The 15438-nt window shown below is 41.1% G+C and overlaps 1 protein-coding gene across 3 annotated transcripts in view; it reads left to right on the top strand.

The window, feature by feature from the left end:
* Positions 1-15438, top strand: part of FSTL4 (follistatin like 4) — a 375555-nt gene that overhangs the window by 330572 nt on the left and 29545 nt on the right. For 2 of the 3 annotated variants that reach the window (XM_080997134.1, XM_080997133.1), the window contains exons 7-8: positions 2571-2737; positions 11686-11806. The exons of the other annotated variant lie outside the window; for it this stretch is intronic. In XM_080997134.1, coding sequence (XP_080853260.1) covers positions 2571-2737; positions 11686-11806 — 288 coding nt within the window. The remainder of the gene's footprint in view (positions 1-2570; positions 2738-11685; positions 11807-15438) is intronic. 3 annotated transcript variants of the gene reach the window in all.

Genomic DNA, 15438 nt, shown 5'->3' with positions numbered 1-15438 from the left:
AAAGCTGTTAAAGTGAGAAAAAGTACTTAAATCTTTCCATGTGGCAAAAATATTGCCTCTAGAAAAATGTGAGCTTCGTTGGGAAACTGCTCAATCCCAGGTCTGATTACTCTTGTTGCTTCATCACAACGAGGGTCCTGGAAGTTCCCATCAAGCTTTTATTTCAGTGATGTCAAGCTTTATTATTTCTCTTTTTTCTTTTAACAAAAGGGGGGGCACCTTGTTTTACTGCTTTCCTCGTGGCTGTTGCAAAATCTATCCAGCAGTCAGCAAAACAACAGAAATCTACAGGCACAACATTAACATGAATTCCAGCGATGTCATGCCTCCTGGAATCAATGCACTTACTGTCATGTTTGTCGGGCAGATATAGATTGGACCAGCATAGCACCAAAAAAAGGTGTTGAATCAACTGCTCCATTGAAAAACAACAACGACGCAACAATCTCAATGGACTATTAACTTGAAAGCTCAGTTTGGAACATTTTTAAATGTGTGGTGCAGCTCCAAGGCCTTCCTTTTTTTGCCAGTGCCTCAGATGCTGAGCCAAGAAGATGCACCAGGGAATGATAAAACTGTAAACGTTAGTTTTGACAAAGCATTTTGATTGCTCAACCCCGCCTCCCTGTCTCTAGTTGAAATGCTTAATAACAGCTCTCTGCTACTGACAGTAATTCCACCATCAAGTGTCTTACCTGTCTGCAAAGCTGGGCACACCCAACAAAGTGCTTGTTGTCATATTTTATAACAGCTGGCTGTGCAAATCACAATGCTGCCATTGTTTTTTGAGCAGGCAAATGAACAGATGTTGGGATCCTGATTGGTGTTATTATCACTGGGCAGGTGTTAATCAAAATGTAATGTTAAGGGAAGGAGAAAGATTTTGAACGCTAAGAATCAATTCACACAAAGCAATTTAACATGGTTCCCTGCCCCCTGCTGAAGAAAGAAGAGCAAATTCATTTCCTCTGAGTACAGTGGTACCTCGGGTTAAGAACTTAATTCGTTCTGGAGGTCCATTCTTAACCTGAAACTGTTCTTAACCTGAGGTACCACTTTAGCTAATGGGGCCTCCCACTGTTGCCACGCCGCAGCAGCACAATTTCTGTTCTCATCCTGAAGCAAAGTTCTTAACCCGAGATACTATTTCTGGGTTAGCGGAGTCTGTAACCTGAAGCGTATGTAACCTGAAGCGTCTGTAACCCGAGGTACCACTGTAACAGGGAATTTGGATGACATTCCACTTAGTATCCCACACAAAGTTGCCACCTGTTCCTGGCAGGTCTCCTCTGCCTTTATAGCAGCTCGTTTTCAGGTTAAAATGTAACTTCCTTCTATCGTTGCATCTCCATGCTTGGTGGAGGGAACTTCCCCAGTTTAATTTTCTGCATGCCATGCAACTGTTAGAGGCATTAGGAAACCTTCTGTTAGAATGTTGGCAATCTTAGTTTTCCTGTATGGTATCAAAATCTGTACAAAGATAATTGTACAGAATCTAAGCCTCACTGAAGGACCATGGCTGAGTAGCAGAGCACATGCTTTGCATGGCAATAAGAACCAGGATCAGCTTTCAGCATCTCCAGTTGTGGCTGGGAAAGACTCCACTCTGAAACCTTGAAGATCCACTGCCAGTCGGTATTGACCAGGGCAGAATATATATTGCTGCTTCTCCTGCAAAAGTATCCCCTTTCCTACAGGAGGAGGGAAAACACCATACTATGATGTAAAGGGACCCCTGACCATTAGGTCCAGTCGAGGATGACTCTGGGGTCGCGGCGCTCATCTCGCTTTATTGGCCGAGGGAGCCGGCATACAGCTTCTGGGTCATGTGGCCAGCATGACTAAGCTGCTTCTGGCGAACCAGAGCAGCGCACGGAAACGCTGTTTACCTTCCCGCCGGAGCGGTACCTGTTTATCTACTTGCACTTTGACCTGCTTTCGAACTGCTAGGTTGGCAGGAGCAGGGACCGAGCAACGGGAGCTCACCCAGTTGCAGGGATTCAAACCGCCGACCTTCTGATTGGCAAGTCCTAGGCTCTGTGCTTTAACCCACAGTGCCACCCGCGTCCCATGATGTACCTACACAAGGTGATTTCAGATGTGTAAGGTCATGTGTACATTACGTATCTCTCAGATCCTAGAAAAGGTACTAGCATGGACATTCCACAGGTGGTTTTAGGAGTACATATTAGAAACTTCAGAACTCTGCTTTTATTCATGCTTGTCAGTTTGAGGAAGGAGATGTAAATATTATTATAGTTTGCTCTGCAGTCTATTTAATCTGAATTCAATTTCTGCAGGGTACAAATGAGAATGGAAGACAATACTGTCTTTTTTTTCTACATAGCTGGAAGGCTATCTGACAACCAAGGAAGCATGAAATAAAGGATTACATTGTAATCTAGGTTTATTGAGGTATATCCCATTTCATGTTGTTGTTCTAACGTTGACCTTTTTAGCAGTTCATACCTTTGCTATTGCTGAAACCTCCCCAATCAATCAGTGAAAAGGCCAGATTTATTTCATGGATAATAATAATAATAATTACTTTTGTTCCATTATTTTCACAGAGGTGGTCCAACTCACACTTTCTGAAGAGCAGAAGGTCAGCGTTACCACAGTAACTGTTGGGCTGAGCACTGTATTGAACTGTGCTATCCATGGACCTCTGCGGCCTCCAATCATCTGGAAACGCAACGGGGTTGTGTTGAACTTTTTAGATCTGGAAGATATTAATGTAAGTATTCGCCGAGAGATATAACAAATGGGGGTCTGCAACAAAGTGTTGCAGTGTGGAGTCCTTCTGTTTGGCATTCCAGTCCAGAACATTTTGGAATGACGTCTGTGAGCATTTATGGCACATTTGGGATATTTGCCAGTCAGAAAGGGGTAGTTTTCTTGGCATTAACTCTTCCAAATCATTATGCTCTGGTAGGACCAAGGTTTCATTAGACAATTTGAAAATTGAACACAGTGCATTATCTCTCTTGTGGTAAAAAAAAAAATCTGCATTATTCAATGATCTATTTAAAGGTACTGAGGGGGAAAGGGAGGGAGGGAAAGGCACTATACTTCTTAATGTACTTGAAGTCAGTTAATTAAATTACTTCATTCCCCACCCTTTTAGCATGCCTCAAGCAGCAACTCAATTGCATTTCTACTTTTCACAATAAGGTTAGCAATTTAGTTAATTGGAAGTGCAACAGGAGATTAATTGTACCTTTTAACTTCAAGGAAACCCTGCCTGCTTCTGGCACAGTCAAAATAACTTACAGGCTTGGAGAATTTTCAGGCACTTGGGTGTGTGTAGAAATCCACATATTGTATTTCAATTAAGCCATTGTTCTTCTAAAAACTAACAGCGATCCAGAAAATGATATCAAAATAAGAACCCGGATTGCAGCACAGAATCTGATATCAACAAGACCCCATAAGGTTTCAAAACAGAAACTGATAGCATATGACAACAAAGGAGTAGCTCGTCCTGAATGTCCACATAAATTAAAAACAGGAGACTAAAACATCCTTGCTCTGTTTTTCTGTTTCCTTTATGTGATGTTTTGATTGACACTAAAATTAATTATTTTTTCCTGTTCATTTAATGAGAAGTTTTCATAACCAGCACAATAATTTCTCTTATCAGCCAAGACCTTAACAGTTTCATCACACAACTTTCTTACAAAAATGTTGTCCTGGTGGCACATGTAATTAAGTCTATTTATGCCAGATTGTCAGGAAAACACTCCAGATTGCCTAGATTGAAAAAATAATAATGTTTAATAGTAATGAATACTCCTGCTGCTTGGGATGCATTTCAAAGAAGCTAGTTCCATTTACTCACAAAAGTTAGGAACTTCAAATATGAGAATAATGATTTCTCACTATCATTTATCCTTCAGTTGTCAATACCACATATGGGGTGCAGTGAGGGGAATAGATGACATGGTATATATTGCATTAAGTGATCAATAATGCCCTGCCTTGTAGAGATGTTGATTTACAGCAGTTTTCACTTCCCTAAAAGGCTTCCAGTAGCTTAATTATTATACTATGCAGTATACTAGGGGCAGCGTTTGTACAACACAGAATTGTACAACACATCTACAGCCTACTACAGAGGCACATTTAAAATTGCCTGTGCTCTTTTTGTGGAGGAAGTGAAGTGCCAATAGTCATATCTTCTTGTTTTGGTTTTTTTAAAAAAAGAGTTTCTGAACAAAATGGCAGCCGTGGGCAACAAGAAAAGAGATGACTGTGCTCTGTACTCATGAGTGCTGCCACAAAGAAACCACTGGTTGTGGTTACCATCTTTCTGATGTTAATTCTTACACCCATGGTTGAAACTGCTGTGAATGCCCTTCTTCATATACTAATTTTAGAAACTCAGGTGGGTGGATTTGTCTACGGCAAGTACACTTGAGAACTCGGAATAACTATGCCTGTAATTTTGCCCTATGCAGCCTAGATGGCTGATCATCATATCAATAAGATTACCCTTTGTCATTCATTGCACAGGACAACTTACCACAAATCCGCATTTAGTCATTCCTCCCAAAATACAGTTTTCATCACCTATCATTCTCCCTCACTGTTCTCACAGATTCTGAAAGTTATTTCCTGTCTCGAGATTTGATTTAAAGTCATCTGCAAGGAAGCAATTGCCTTTGGGGGGGGGGGGTTGCATAGGACACATCAGGGAATTTAATGCAGGGAGGCAAATGTTCTTAGAAACTAGTTTATAGCTTATCTTCCCACACCTTTGATGAAAAATCAATAGTTCCCCTTCAATGCCATGCTCCCAGGAGTTAACAAACTGCAGCATGCAATTTGTTTATTACCGTTGCTTGTGTGTACCACTACCTGTGACAGATACAGTATGGCTGGAGGTACTTGTAAGGAATACACGTTCAAAGTTAAAGCAGAAAAATCAGTGGCTCAGGGTGCCAGAATAGTGTTGGACTTGGGACAGGAGACCCAACCTGAGGGGACGTAAAGGAGGCACGCCCAGCCATGAAGCTGACTGGCTTTGGGCAATTCTCTTTCTGAACCTAACCTACTTCATGGAGTTCTGATAAGGATCAAAGAGAATATTTTTTTAAAAAAAACCTAATAAATGTCAAACATAGAAGATACTTCACACATAAATTCATTTGCCACAGTTATCCTGGTGTTTTCTCATGTGAATTGTGAAGGGCACTTGCAGAAGCATAGAGTGGACATCTGCTGGGCTTCCCTGACCTTTTAGGAATGTGCGTCTACCCTTCACCTTCAAGATTTTCACTGTGGGGAATACCGCAGCAACCGCCATTGCTTCATAGAGTGTTAAGCAGCTTTATATGTCAAGCGTGCAAAGGGTGTTCTCTCTGCCAGATCCAAGATGCTAACAGTGGACGTTAACACTGCAGGGCTTTACTGCTTAGGCCAAGAACCTGATGTCAAATATGCAACCTTTTAAAGTCAAATGCTTAATAAATGTTAAAATAAAGCAGTAGAAAATTATTTACAATTTGTACTCTTCAGAATCCTGGGATTCCTTTGAAACTTATCTGGAATTTCTCAGTAGAATTAATAGTAATAGCAGACAAGCTTCCCTAAAAGGCACCTTGCTCACTACTACTGCGATCACCTACTGGGGTTTGTTGTAGGGCACACTCTTCGTTCCTTCAGGGCAGCAGTGAAGTTGAAGAGGCCTGGCAAGGGCATTCAAATGTGCTTGGCACCCATCTTAAAGAACTTCAAAGCCCCCTGCTTCTTGCTGGCAGAAGAGTCAATGTGGAAAAACTTCCCTGAAAGTTTAAAGTTTGAAAACCAAAGAAGCTCAGTAGCTTCCACAACTCCAGTTTACCCAAAATTGTACCTCACATACCGAAAGCAAAGGAGCATCCATATTGTTTCATGAAAACAGATAGGATAGGCCCAAAACAACAGACTGGATATGGTGCAGAGACCTCACGATGCAGACTAGATACAGTGAGGGGATGTCACCTTGAACCCAAAGGACTCGGGAATAAAGCAATCTGCTGAGTGATGGCTAGGCCACCCCACACATGATTTACCGGTAGCTTTATAGCACATTCCTTCATAGGGAGTGCAAACCCTCCCAGAATAGATATCTCCCTGAGAAGTTCCATGCCTCTTATGTTTTTCCTAGAAACTATTTGGAAGTTTCACCTGAGGGGAAGAAATCTACATATTTGCTTACCTTAAATTACAGAATTGATCAGCACGGAGTAAGACCAAGAGCAAACAATGCTAATGAAACGTACATTCCCAGCTTGTCTCTGGAAATGAATTATTAAGAGGGCCAAAGAAAATGATTTAGGTGTCCATAACTAATTTAGATGTTTATTGGTTGTGTTTACATTAATCACTCGTGAGTCTATTCTAAGAATTAAGATTAGGGACAATTTGATTAGTATGGAGAAAGTAATTTTCAAAGTGATAGACGCTGGAGATTTTGCAAGAGACAGATCTCATTAGATACTAGGGTGGTTTGTGTTTTACAATCCTGTGAGCATCATTACAATAATGTTTCTGATATTGTGAAGAATAAGCAATATTTTCAGAACAAAACTGGTAAAAGCTATTATTTATAAGTCCTTCTCCATTAAATAAAACAGGTGCTCTGTTGAGTGCAATTAACACCACCACCAACAACAACAATAATAAATATGAGCCAGAGTTCTAGCACTGAAGGAAATCATATGAGGCTGTGCATAACTCTTTTGTCAGCTGTATTTTGGGGATGCTTTGAAGTATGGAATGTCCAGTGTTATAGCCAGCGGTTGTAATGTTAGGGGCCATAAGCAGCTTCTGGGGGGAATCATCCTGCCCTTTTATTGCCCATCAAAAGTCAAAATAATGGTTTTGGGGGTGGCAGCATTTGTGACGAAAATCAGAGCATAGTTGGGTAATTGAGACATTGACCTGACAACCTATCACTCCATATCCAGCAAGGTAAGCTGACAAGGGGACTACATCACCTGTTGGATCTTTTCCATCTCTCTGATTTCCCTGTTAAACAAGTCCCTATTTAGGCAAAGAATTGCTTTGGATTCCACATCTGCATGGAAAAGACATGCTGGGCTCCTCAGGTGGAACTACTGATACCTTAAAGTGCTTCAATCTGTTCTTTATACAACTACATGTCCTATATAAGAGTACTCTCCTGCAAAACCAACCTTTTCATGAATGAAGCAAACCCCTTAAGGGAACTGGGATGGAGGAAGAAGAATCTTCCATTCTCTTTGGTGCTTCCATTTTACCCATCAATACCTCTTATTTTAAGATTAGCATCCATGGTGAATGACTGACTCCTGGTGGATAATCTGTTTCTATTACTGTTCACACCCAGCATACAGCTTATTAGCAATTGTCTTCAACCTATTATCAAAAGTTGGAACAGCTAGTATTTTCATTGTTCATAATTAAATTGTGATACCTGAAAAACAAGGTTTCTCCCTTTCTTTCCCAATTTGAAAGGTTGGCAACAGTTCTGCCTTAAGTATAATTGTCTGTATATTGAGTTCATGAAATGAGTTTGGGAGGGTTCAATGGGTTTTTTTGTGATATTTTAACCTTTGTGGTAGTGTTCTTTAAAATATTATTCCTTCTGCATCATTTTCCTTCTCTCCGCTTTAAGAAAAAAAGAACAGTTTTCTGAGTGTATAATCTGTACGATTGTGACAATACGAGAAAATGATCACACCCTATCTGTGACACAGATCTTGCCACCCAACAAAACTGATTACCTTGTTCTTCTTCGTTTGTGTGAGATACTTCATATCACATTAATTTTGACGGGTTAAAAAGCTAAGCCGATATCATTAAACGGAGATTGACATCCACCTTTTGACAGCTGTTGGTAATTACTGGCAATAGAAGCACTTGATCATCAAACTAATATGACAAGGCCTCACATGTCACCCTTTAAGCAGGTATTTATAAAGTGCTGGTGCTGATGTTAGGAAGAGGCCAAAGGAAAATGAGCCAGTGGGTATATTCCCCACAGACAGCTACCACCACACCCATAGCAGGACCTGCCAGCCCTATCAAGAAGCACAACAAACCCTCTGAGACAAAAAGGAAGGGGTTCCTGCAACTGCAGTCCACATCCAATGGGGACATCAGCAGAGGCGGAAAAACCTACTGTGTAAGAGTAACTTGTGCAGTCAGTTCCACATCATTCTGTAGGGTTTCCACGATTCCAGAGCTGTGTGTCATTAACAATTGTGCAATGGGGAGAGGTTTCACCTGCCAAATTTCTGCAAGTTCAGCTCTGCAAAAATAAATAATGAAATGAAATGGAAAGGAAAGAAAGGTTGGTGAATGAATAGAAAATAGTTCTGATAAGAAACTAAAACATTAGAGCAGTTCTAGAAAGGAGTTTAAAGAAAGGTACCTGACAGTTGGCCAGACATTGTTTTGTTTTTTAAATTGTCTGTGCACCGTTGTGGCTTTTAAAGGATTATTGAATATAAAAGCAAGCCGAGATCAATCCAGAATGCTGGTTTTTAAACTAACAAAGCTTGAAAGTGTACTGGGATCATTTAAGCAATATTCTTTTCCAAGGGTATTTGTAAAATGTAAAAGAAACCCACTAGAGGATACAGACTTTTATTTCAAAGGGGGGAAAGTGAGGCAGACCAAGAAGGAAGCAGTTTGCTGCTATGTGAATATGTCACTGCAAAGAATATAGGAGCATGAGCTTATGGAAAGGAAACATTTTGTTAAAGCCACCAGCAATTTCACAATGCCACGCCTGCTTTTTAGCAGGGATGAATTTGCCACACATGCCTTCTTGGGAGATGAGGGAAATTGGTCTCTTCCTTGGGAATTACCTGGGCAGGAGGAGAGCGATCAGGCTGCTATTTAAGCCTGCCATCCAGCCCTTAACCTCCTATTTTGCAGCACCCACTCTTTCTAGTTTTTTTGCTAGGCCTGAGTAATAATTTTTAGGGGAGTGCCTGATTGACCCATGGAATTCCTTCTTCACCCAATGCTGGATCCTTTGATTTGCTCTTGATATATGTACTTACTTGGTCTGCTTTGGACTCAGAGCAGGACGGTAAGGGAATTTAAGAATTTAGTAGACAGGCAGTCTGAGGCATTATAGGGGGTTGGCAGCAGTCTTGATTCACCTTGATTCGCCTTTGGCTTGGGTGGCGGATCCCTGAGCTGCCTTGTAGACCTGGCATGCACACCTTGGTGAACACTGGACAGTGGGGCCATTTTGAATATGATACTTGAGAAGCCAATAACAAGTGTGATATAATATATTAGCAATAAGGCAAGGATTCTGAGTGATTCCTTCACTGCCCTTTGGTTAACGAATTTGTGTCCATTTGATAAGGGTGCGAGGGAGGGTCTACCAACCTTTTAAAGTATTTTAATAACGTCTGGAGAAATGTCAGTCTTTGGAATTTTGGAGGACAACCACAGCTGTCTAAAAGATAAGAGGGTTTCCTTCCAAATTTCCTCTGTAGGGCTTCACACATTTCTTTAGTGGGCACCTAATCTTCTGGGATCTCCTGGATATGAGCCTTTCTCTTTTGGTACCACACTGGAAGTTCCCAGTAATACTCACATATCAAAGAGAGGATATTTATTCTGCAGGCATAATTTACTGTAAGCACTGCAAATATATAGGCTGCATTAATTGCAAAGAATCAAAAATAGAGTTTAAGCGTCATAAATTATGTCTTTAGGCAAAAGCTTCTCTTTGGTATATGGGAATGAAATAATAAAATAGGACTTTACATCTTTGAAAAATGTATTTGCTCATACTATGCATCAGAGTAAAATAGATCATCCATAAAAAGACAATTTTAGAGCACCAACCAAGTGTTCATAACATTAATCAGAGATGTCTATTAGGAAGCAACACATGAATGACAGAGGATTTTTATTGCTTTGTTTTTCTTCAGCTCTTTTATAAATCATCTCATAAAAGTAGCCATCTAGTTTTTATTGATTTAAATTCAATCTAGACTATAATATTTCAAGCATAACAATGCCTGATAACGCTAGTACTTCCATCAAAGTCTCTTTTCGGAACTAGTGCAGCTCAGAAGCTTGCTCTCATATCCTCTTGAACTTTGGTTCGAATATGAGGTACCACATGTGTGAGAACAGTTAACAACTCACAATCTTCACACAGTGTTTGCTTTTTAAAACCTAGAACTAACTGAGTGCCCTTGTGGCTTGGGCCATGGAAACACACCACTCATGTTTGAAAATGCAGACTACATACTTAGCAGCAGTGGTACACGAAGGGGCAGAACAACCACCTTCTGACATTGGTTCTATTGCCTCTTGCCAGACATGGATGGTGCAGGGCAAGGCAGTGTGAGGTCAAGGGAGCTGCATGTTACAAATCCAGAGCTTCCTCCAGCTCACTGCCATGTCACCCTGCCCCATCCCAGTAAACACAGCACTGCCTTCCTCCTCCTCATTCGCCACTGCTGGACCTGCATATTGATTTCTTTCCTATTTAGCACTTTCCTGTTTGGCCCTCCAGATGTTTTTGGACTCCATCTTCCATCAGCCCCAGCTAGCATGCCCAATGGTAAGGGAAGATGGGAGGTGTGGCCTAACAGCATGTGGAGGGCTGCAGGTTCCCCACCTGTTATGTCTCAGTTCTCAGAGTTCTGGAGTCTTTTATTGGGTCTGAAGAGTTAAACTCTTTGCCCTCACATTCATGATTATTTTCTGCCTGGTGTTTTATTAGCCTTATTGCATAATTGGAGGTATATAAGGCACTAAGGCTCTGCACATAAAGGATTTTATTTAGCATGTGTCATACATTAAGCTAATTAAGGGAGGGGGAAATCATTCTTTAACTTAATTAAGTATGGTTTTTAAATGTGTACTTTTGGGTTTTGTATAAAAGTATCAGCACTTCAGCAAAATCCTGCATGCTAATGAAAGCAGAAGAAAAGCTGCAGCCTGTGTTTATTCCTCGATATATAGGCTTATGAAGCATCATTTGCAGTAAACCGATAAGCAGAACGCAAGGCCAACAGAGCCACATTTTGAAACCTAGCAGACATTTCAGCTTTTCTAACATAATTATAATTCTAAATTACACCATAAGAACTAGAAGTACAGAGCAGAGTTCTTCTCCTTTTTTCAAGCAAAAAAATAAAGCACATTTTAGCCAATTAAAAATCAAAAGGGTTTTTAAAAAGGAAATACCCTTTCTTCTTCTTAAGTCGTAACTAGGTTTATTGAACAATAGCAGAAATCATTGACACACAATGCTCTTGCAAATAATTGAAAGCCTGTTTCAGTGCTTCATTTAGTAGGCAGTGCTTTCATTAACCATATCCATAAACTAAAACCACATCCCAAAAACAGTTTGCCTTGTAATTTGTCAAGTATTCAATTGTCAGGCTGGATTATCATCATTTTATATAAGAGTCCCATTTTTTTTTTTTAGAAATCAGGGAGCTTTTCAGATGAGTTAGTTTTAGTTTCTCCCATTTATGTATTGGCAGGTTATCTCTTATTCATTCCATCTTACAAATCTGCGTATGTAAAAATACCATGTTGAAAATGTAAGCCCCATTGAAAGCTGAGCAACTGTCAAAACACGCAAAGTGTTAGCATAGCCACTTGCAGCATTTAAAACAAAATTGCTAAATGATAGGTCTTTTCCCCTCCCTTGTCTTTTGTTACTTACAGGATTTTGGAGAAGATGATTCTCTCTACATCACCAAGGTAACAACTATTCACATGGGCAATTACACGTGTCATGCCTATGGCTATGAAGAACTGTATCAGACCCACATTCTTCAGGTGAATGGTTAGTAAATGGCACATGTGACAATTCGCTGAAATGTTCCTGTGAGCAATGCTGAATGTTAATATTGTTCTCACAAAAGCAACAAAACAAAAGCATACCACATCTTTTCACTGCTACCCGCAGAAGGGGAAAGAAACCTGTTATATTGTTAATTTACACATTGAGAAACGGCAAGGGAAAAGAAAGCAGTGATAGAGAGATCAACTGAAGAGATATACAAAATATTTGTTAATTTTTTTTAATCTATAGCAGTGATGGGTGAAAAGTGGATTGGGAGCTACTGGGAGATCTCTGGCTGATTTGCAGTCGTAAGGCTTTCTGACTCCGAAAGCAACAGCAAAAAGGCACCTTTCCTTCTGATTGTGCAACAGCCCTTCACTTTTATCTCCTTCACTTCATAGAGCCCCCATGTATACCCCAGAAATCTGCTATGGAAGGTCCCCATATCACCTGAAGCAGATTTTGAGGGTGTGCAGGAAAGGAAAGTGAAATCAATTGCATGAGTATTTTACTCCTGCATAGAAAGTACTGGATAAGGCCCTGTGTCTTACCCCTGGCTTGGTTCATAGCGTTCTCAAAAACAAAGTAGATCCATCAGTCCTGAAGTCTGCCTACCCTTAATCTACAGTTAATACAATTTATCAGTATAGCGGTTATGAATCTTTCCCAGGCCTTTGTCGGTTATCATCAATCTCATGGGCCGACAACTGTTTCCTTGGGGTAAAGTTTTCTTTTCTTGGTCACTGGCAATTTTTAGCTGCAATTTTATGAATAGGGCTATATGCAGCTTCCAGACAGGGCTCCAAACACAAGTCTGAAGCAGGGTTGTTGTTTTTAGGCCAGCCGAAGAAAAGGAGAGATGAGCTTGCAGGATGGGCTCTGCTTAAGGAACAGTGTGCGGTTAATCCATTGTGGCTGGGTGCAACAAATTGGTTTGACTTATGGGAATACTTACGTTTTGTGTGTGCGTTCATATATATGCAGCTAGGTGGCCTGTGCATGTTTCAGGGAGGAAAAGAATTCCCTTCTCAAAATGTTCTTTGTGTGATAACGAGGAATGGTTTGCCCAGCAGGGCAGGGCAGCAGCAGCAATACCTCCTGGCAGGAACGCCATTGTTGCTTTTACCAGGAAGTCTGAGGCAGCAAGATCAGCGCTCTGCAGGCACGCAGATAGAGCCAATCCAGCACAAACACACAGACCCTCCTGGTCTGCAGCAGTAATACCTCTTCCAGGAGTGTCTGTTGCTGCAGCTCCATGATACCAAGTGGCCTGCTGCTGATAATTTCTGATAAATGCTGGATGGGGGGGGGGGATTTTAAATGTATATTTTATTTTTTGTATTTGTTGTTTTCCACCTTAGGCAACTCTGGGAGGAAGGACAGGGTTAAAATGTTAATAAATGCATAAGCCAAACAGCTTGCTCCTCTGTATCTTTTCAGATATTCTGGAATGTTACTGGTGTCAGGCAGCAATGTAGATTTGTTGCCATCCCTGAGAATCCAAGCCCCAGAAGGCTTTGAAACTTCAAAAGATGATTGCACAGAGTGGGACATTGTAGACAGTAGATCAAATCCAAGGCTTCCTCCAACCTGTCTTTTCAGATACAACAAGTTGCGAGGGGGGTATGTGTTCTTTGTAGATGAAAGCACAGGGAAGTGAGTTTCATGTTTGCTTTTATATATATCTGTAAAACCCTGTGAGGCATCCTCTCCTCAAAGGGCATCCTTCTCATTACAAATCTTCTTCCTTGTTTGCCTTGTAATACGCCCAAACAGCCAAGCGCTAGCAAACATGTCAAGTGTGCGGACATCAGTTTCGACAGAGTGGTGTTGGAGTCTTATGCAACACTGCAGAGTGATGCCAGAGCCTGTGAGAAAGATTTGTCTGATGCAGTGTGGAAGGCTCTTGTGCTACCTCTTGAGATTTCTCCCCAAAGTGCCTTGTTGCAGCTCTTAATGTACTTCACCCCCATTGCACAACTCTTCTTTTTCACTCCAGTGATTACATGTTCCGGCAACTGATGTTGGGGCAGTGGATCAAAAAGGGATAGCAAAACAATGCTGTTTGACCTACAGAAAGCAGTGCTAGCATTTCAAGATGGGTTCTTCTTCAGGGATTGCTTGCATTTCATGGTTTTGCAGTCTGGGGACAAGGTCTGAGCCTTTTCCTTGGACTGAAAGGCAGAATACTAACAAAGGCAAGGGACATGCAATTAGACTAATATATAAACTAAGTGAACTTAGCAGAAAATGACAGATAATATAATAGCATATGATAATATATTTTAAATGCGTAGAGAATCAGCATTCGGGAAAATAATGCTCTAGTTTGGTGCTGCCATTATGAGCCATACCATAATACATATTTCACAAAAGAACCTGGACCAGTAATTCAGATTGTAAGAAGCTGCCTTATTATAACGAATTGGGCCATTGGTTCATCTAGCTCAGCACTGCCCACAGCAGCCTTCCAGGGTTTCAGGTAAGGGACATTTCCAGCCCTACTTTAAGATGCCAGCAACGGGACCTAGGACATTCTGCATACAAAGCAGAAGCTCTGCCATACGTGCTCCCAATGTTCACACAAATACGCTAACAGTAACTAAATATTTAGGCCTATTCCTTTTCCTTATCTCAAAGCAAAGGCACCCTATGGGGCAAGTCTGTAGATCTTAGTAAATGCTGGTGCAAACCTCTTTTTTCCCTACCACAAAATGTGACCCACAAATACTTAAGGATTGTGTTGATAAACACCGATAGTTCGTTTGTGCACTTTCACTTTGCACTGAATATTGCACCCATTTAGCACATTTGTGACCAATTCCATGAACATGGTGCCCAGTTTGCATTCCTTCTGTTGTTGAAGAGAAGTGTGTTCTTTTTTATTGTGGATCTTCCAGTTTGGGGACTTTGCAGGTGGGGGAGGCTCAACCTCCCTCCCTTTCTCTCTCATGCTGTAAAGCATATTTTGTTCTTTTGTGCACTCTCTCCTTACATCAGCTTCCCATATCAACTGAAGAAGATGGCGATGTCACTCACCTTCTTAGTTCCAATCATTCTCCCATTCAAATCTCTCTAGAGACATCACTACCTATTTCTTAAGAATTATTTTCATCGAGAAAGCATCAGACAACTATCCTTGCCCATTAGCTACTCATCTGCCATACAAAAGGAAGATTATCCAGCAGCTGTAACACTAGGATAGCGCAGACACTATCCTAAGGAATATGCATATGGCACAGAAGTTTCATATGTCTGCCCTTAGAACCTGTACATAATCTGTAAGAACAAGTGTGTGGACATAGCATTATCTGAGCAGCATGAGAGATGATGCAGGTGTCTTTCCAAGACTGCTCCAGCAGTCAAAAACCCCAAGTCGTGTGGGAGGAATCAGAGAAATGACTCCTTCCCTTGTCAGCCTTATATCTACCAGGAACTGGATCAGTCCCTGTGGAGGCTGGTCCATTAGGGCAAATGGGACACTGCTCCACCAACCTCTGTCTGCCCTCAGCCAGTCCCCACCTGTCTGTCTTCTTTCTTACAATCAGTCCAAGGGGTGACACTGTCTGTCAGCTTTGTACTTCTTAGTCTCAATGTTGCCCCTTAAAGAACTCAGCAGGAAGGATGGGAAA

Source organism: Podarcis pityusensis (genome assembly GCF_964106645.2).
Source record: "Podarcis pityusensis genome assembly, chromosome: 2".
Taxonomy (NCBI): Eukaryota; Metazoa; Chordata; class Lepidosauria; order Squamata; family Lacertidae; genus Podarcis; species Podarcis pityusensis.
This window is presented reverse-complemented; position numbering and strand designations above follow the sequence as displayed.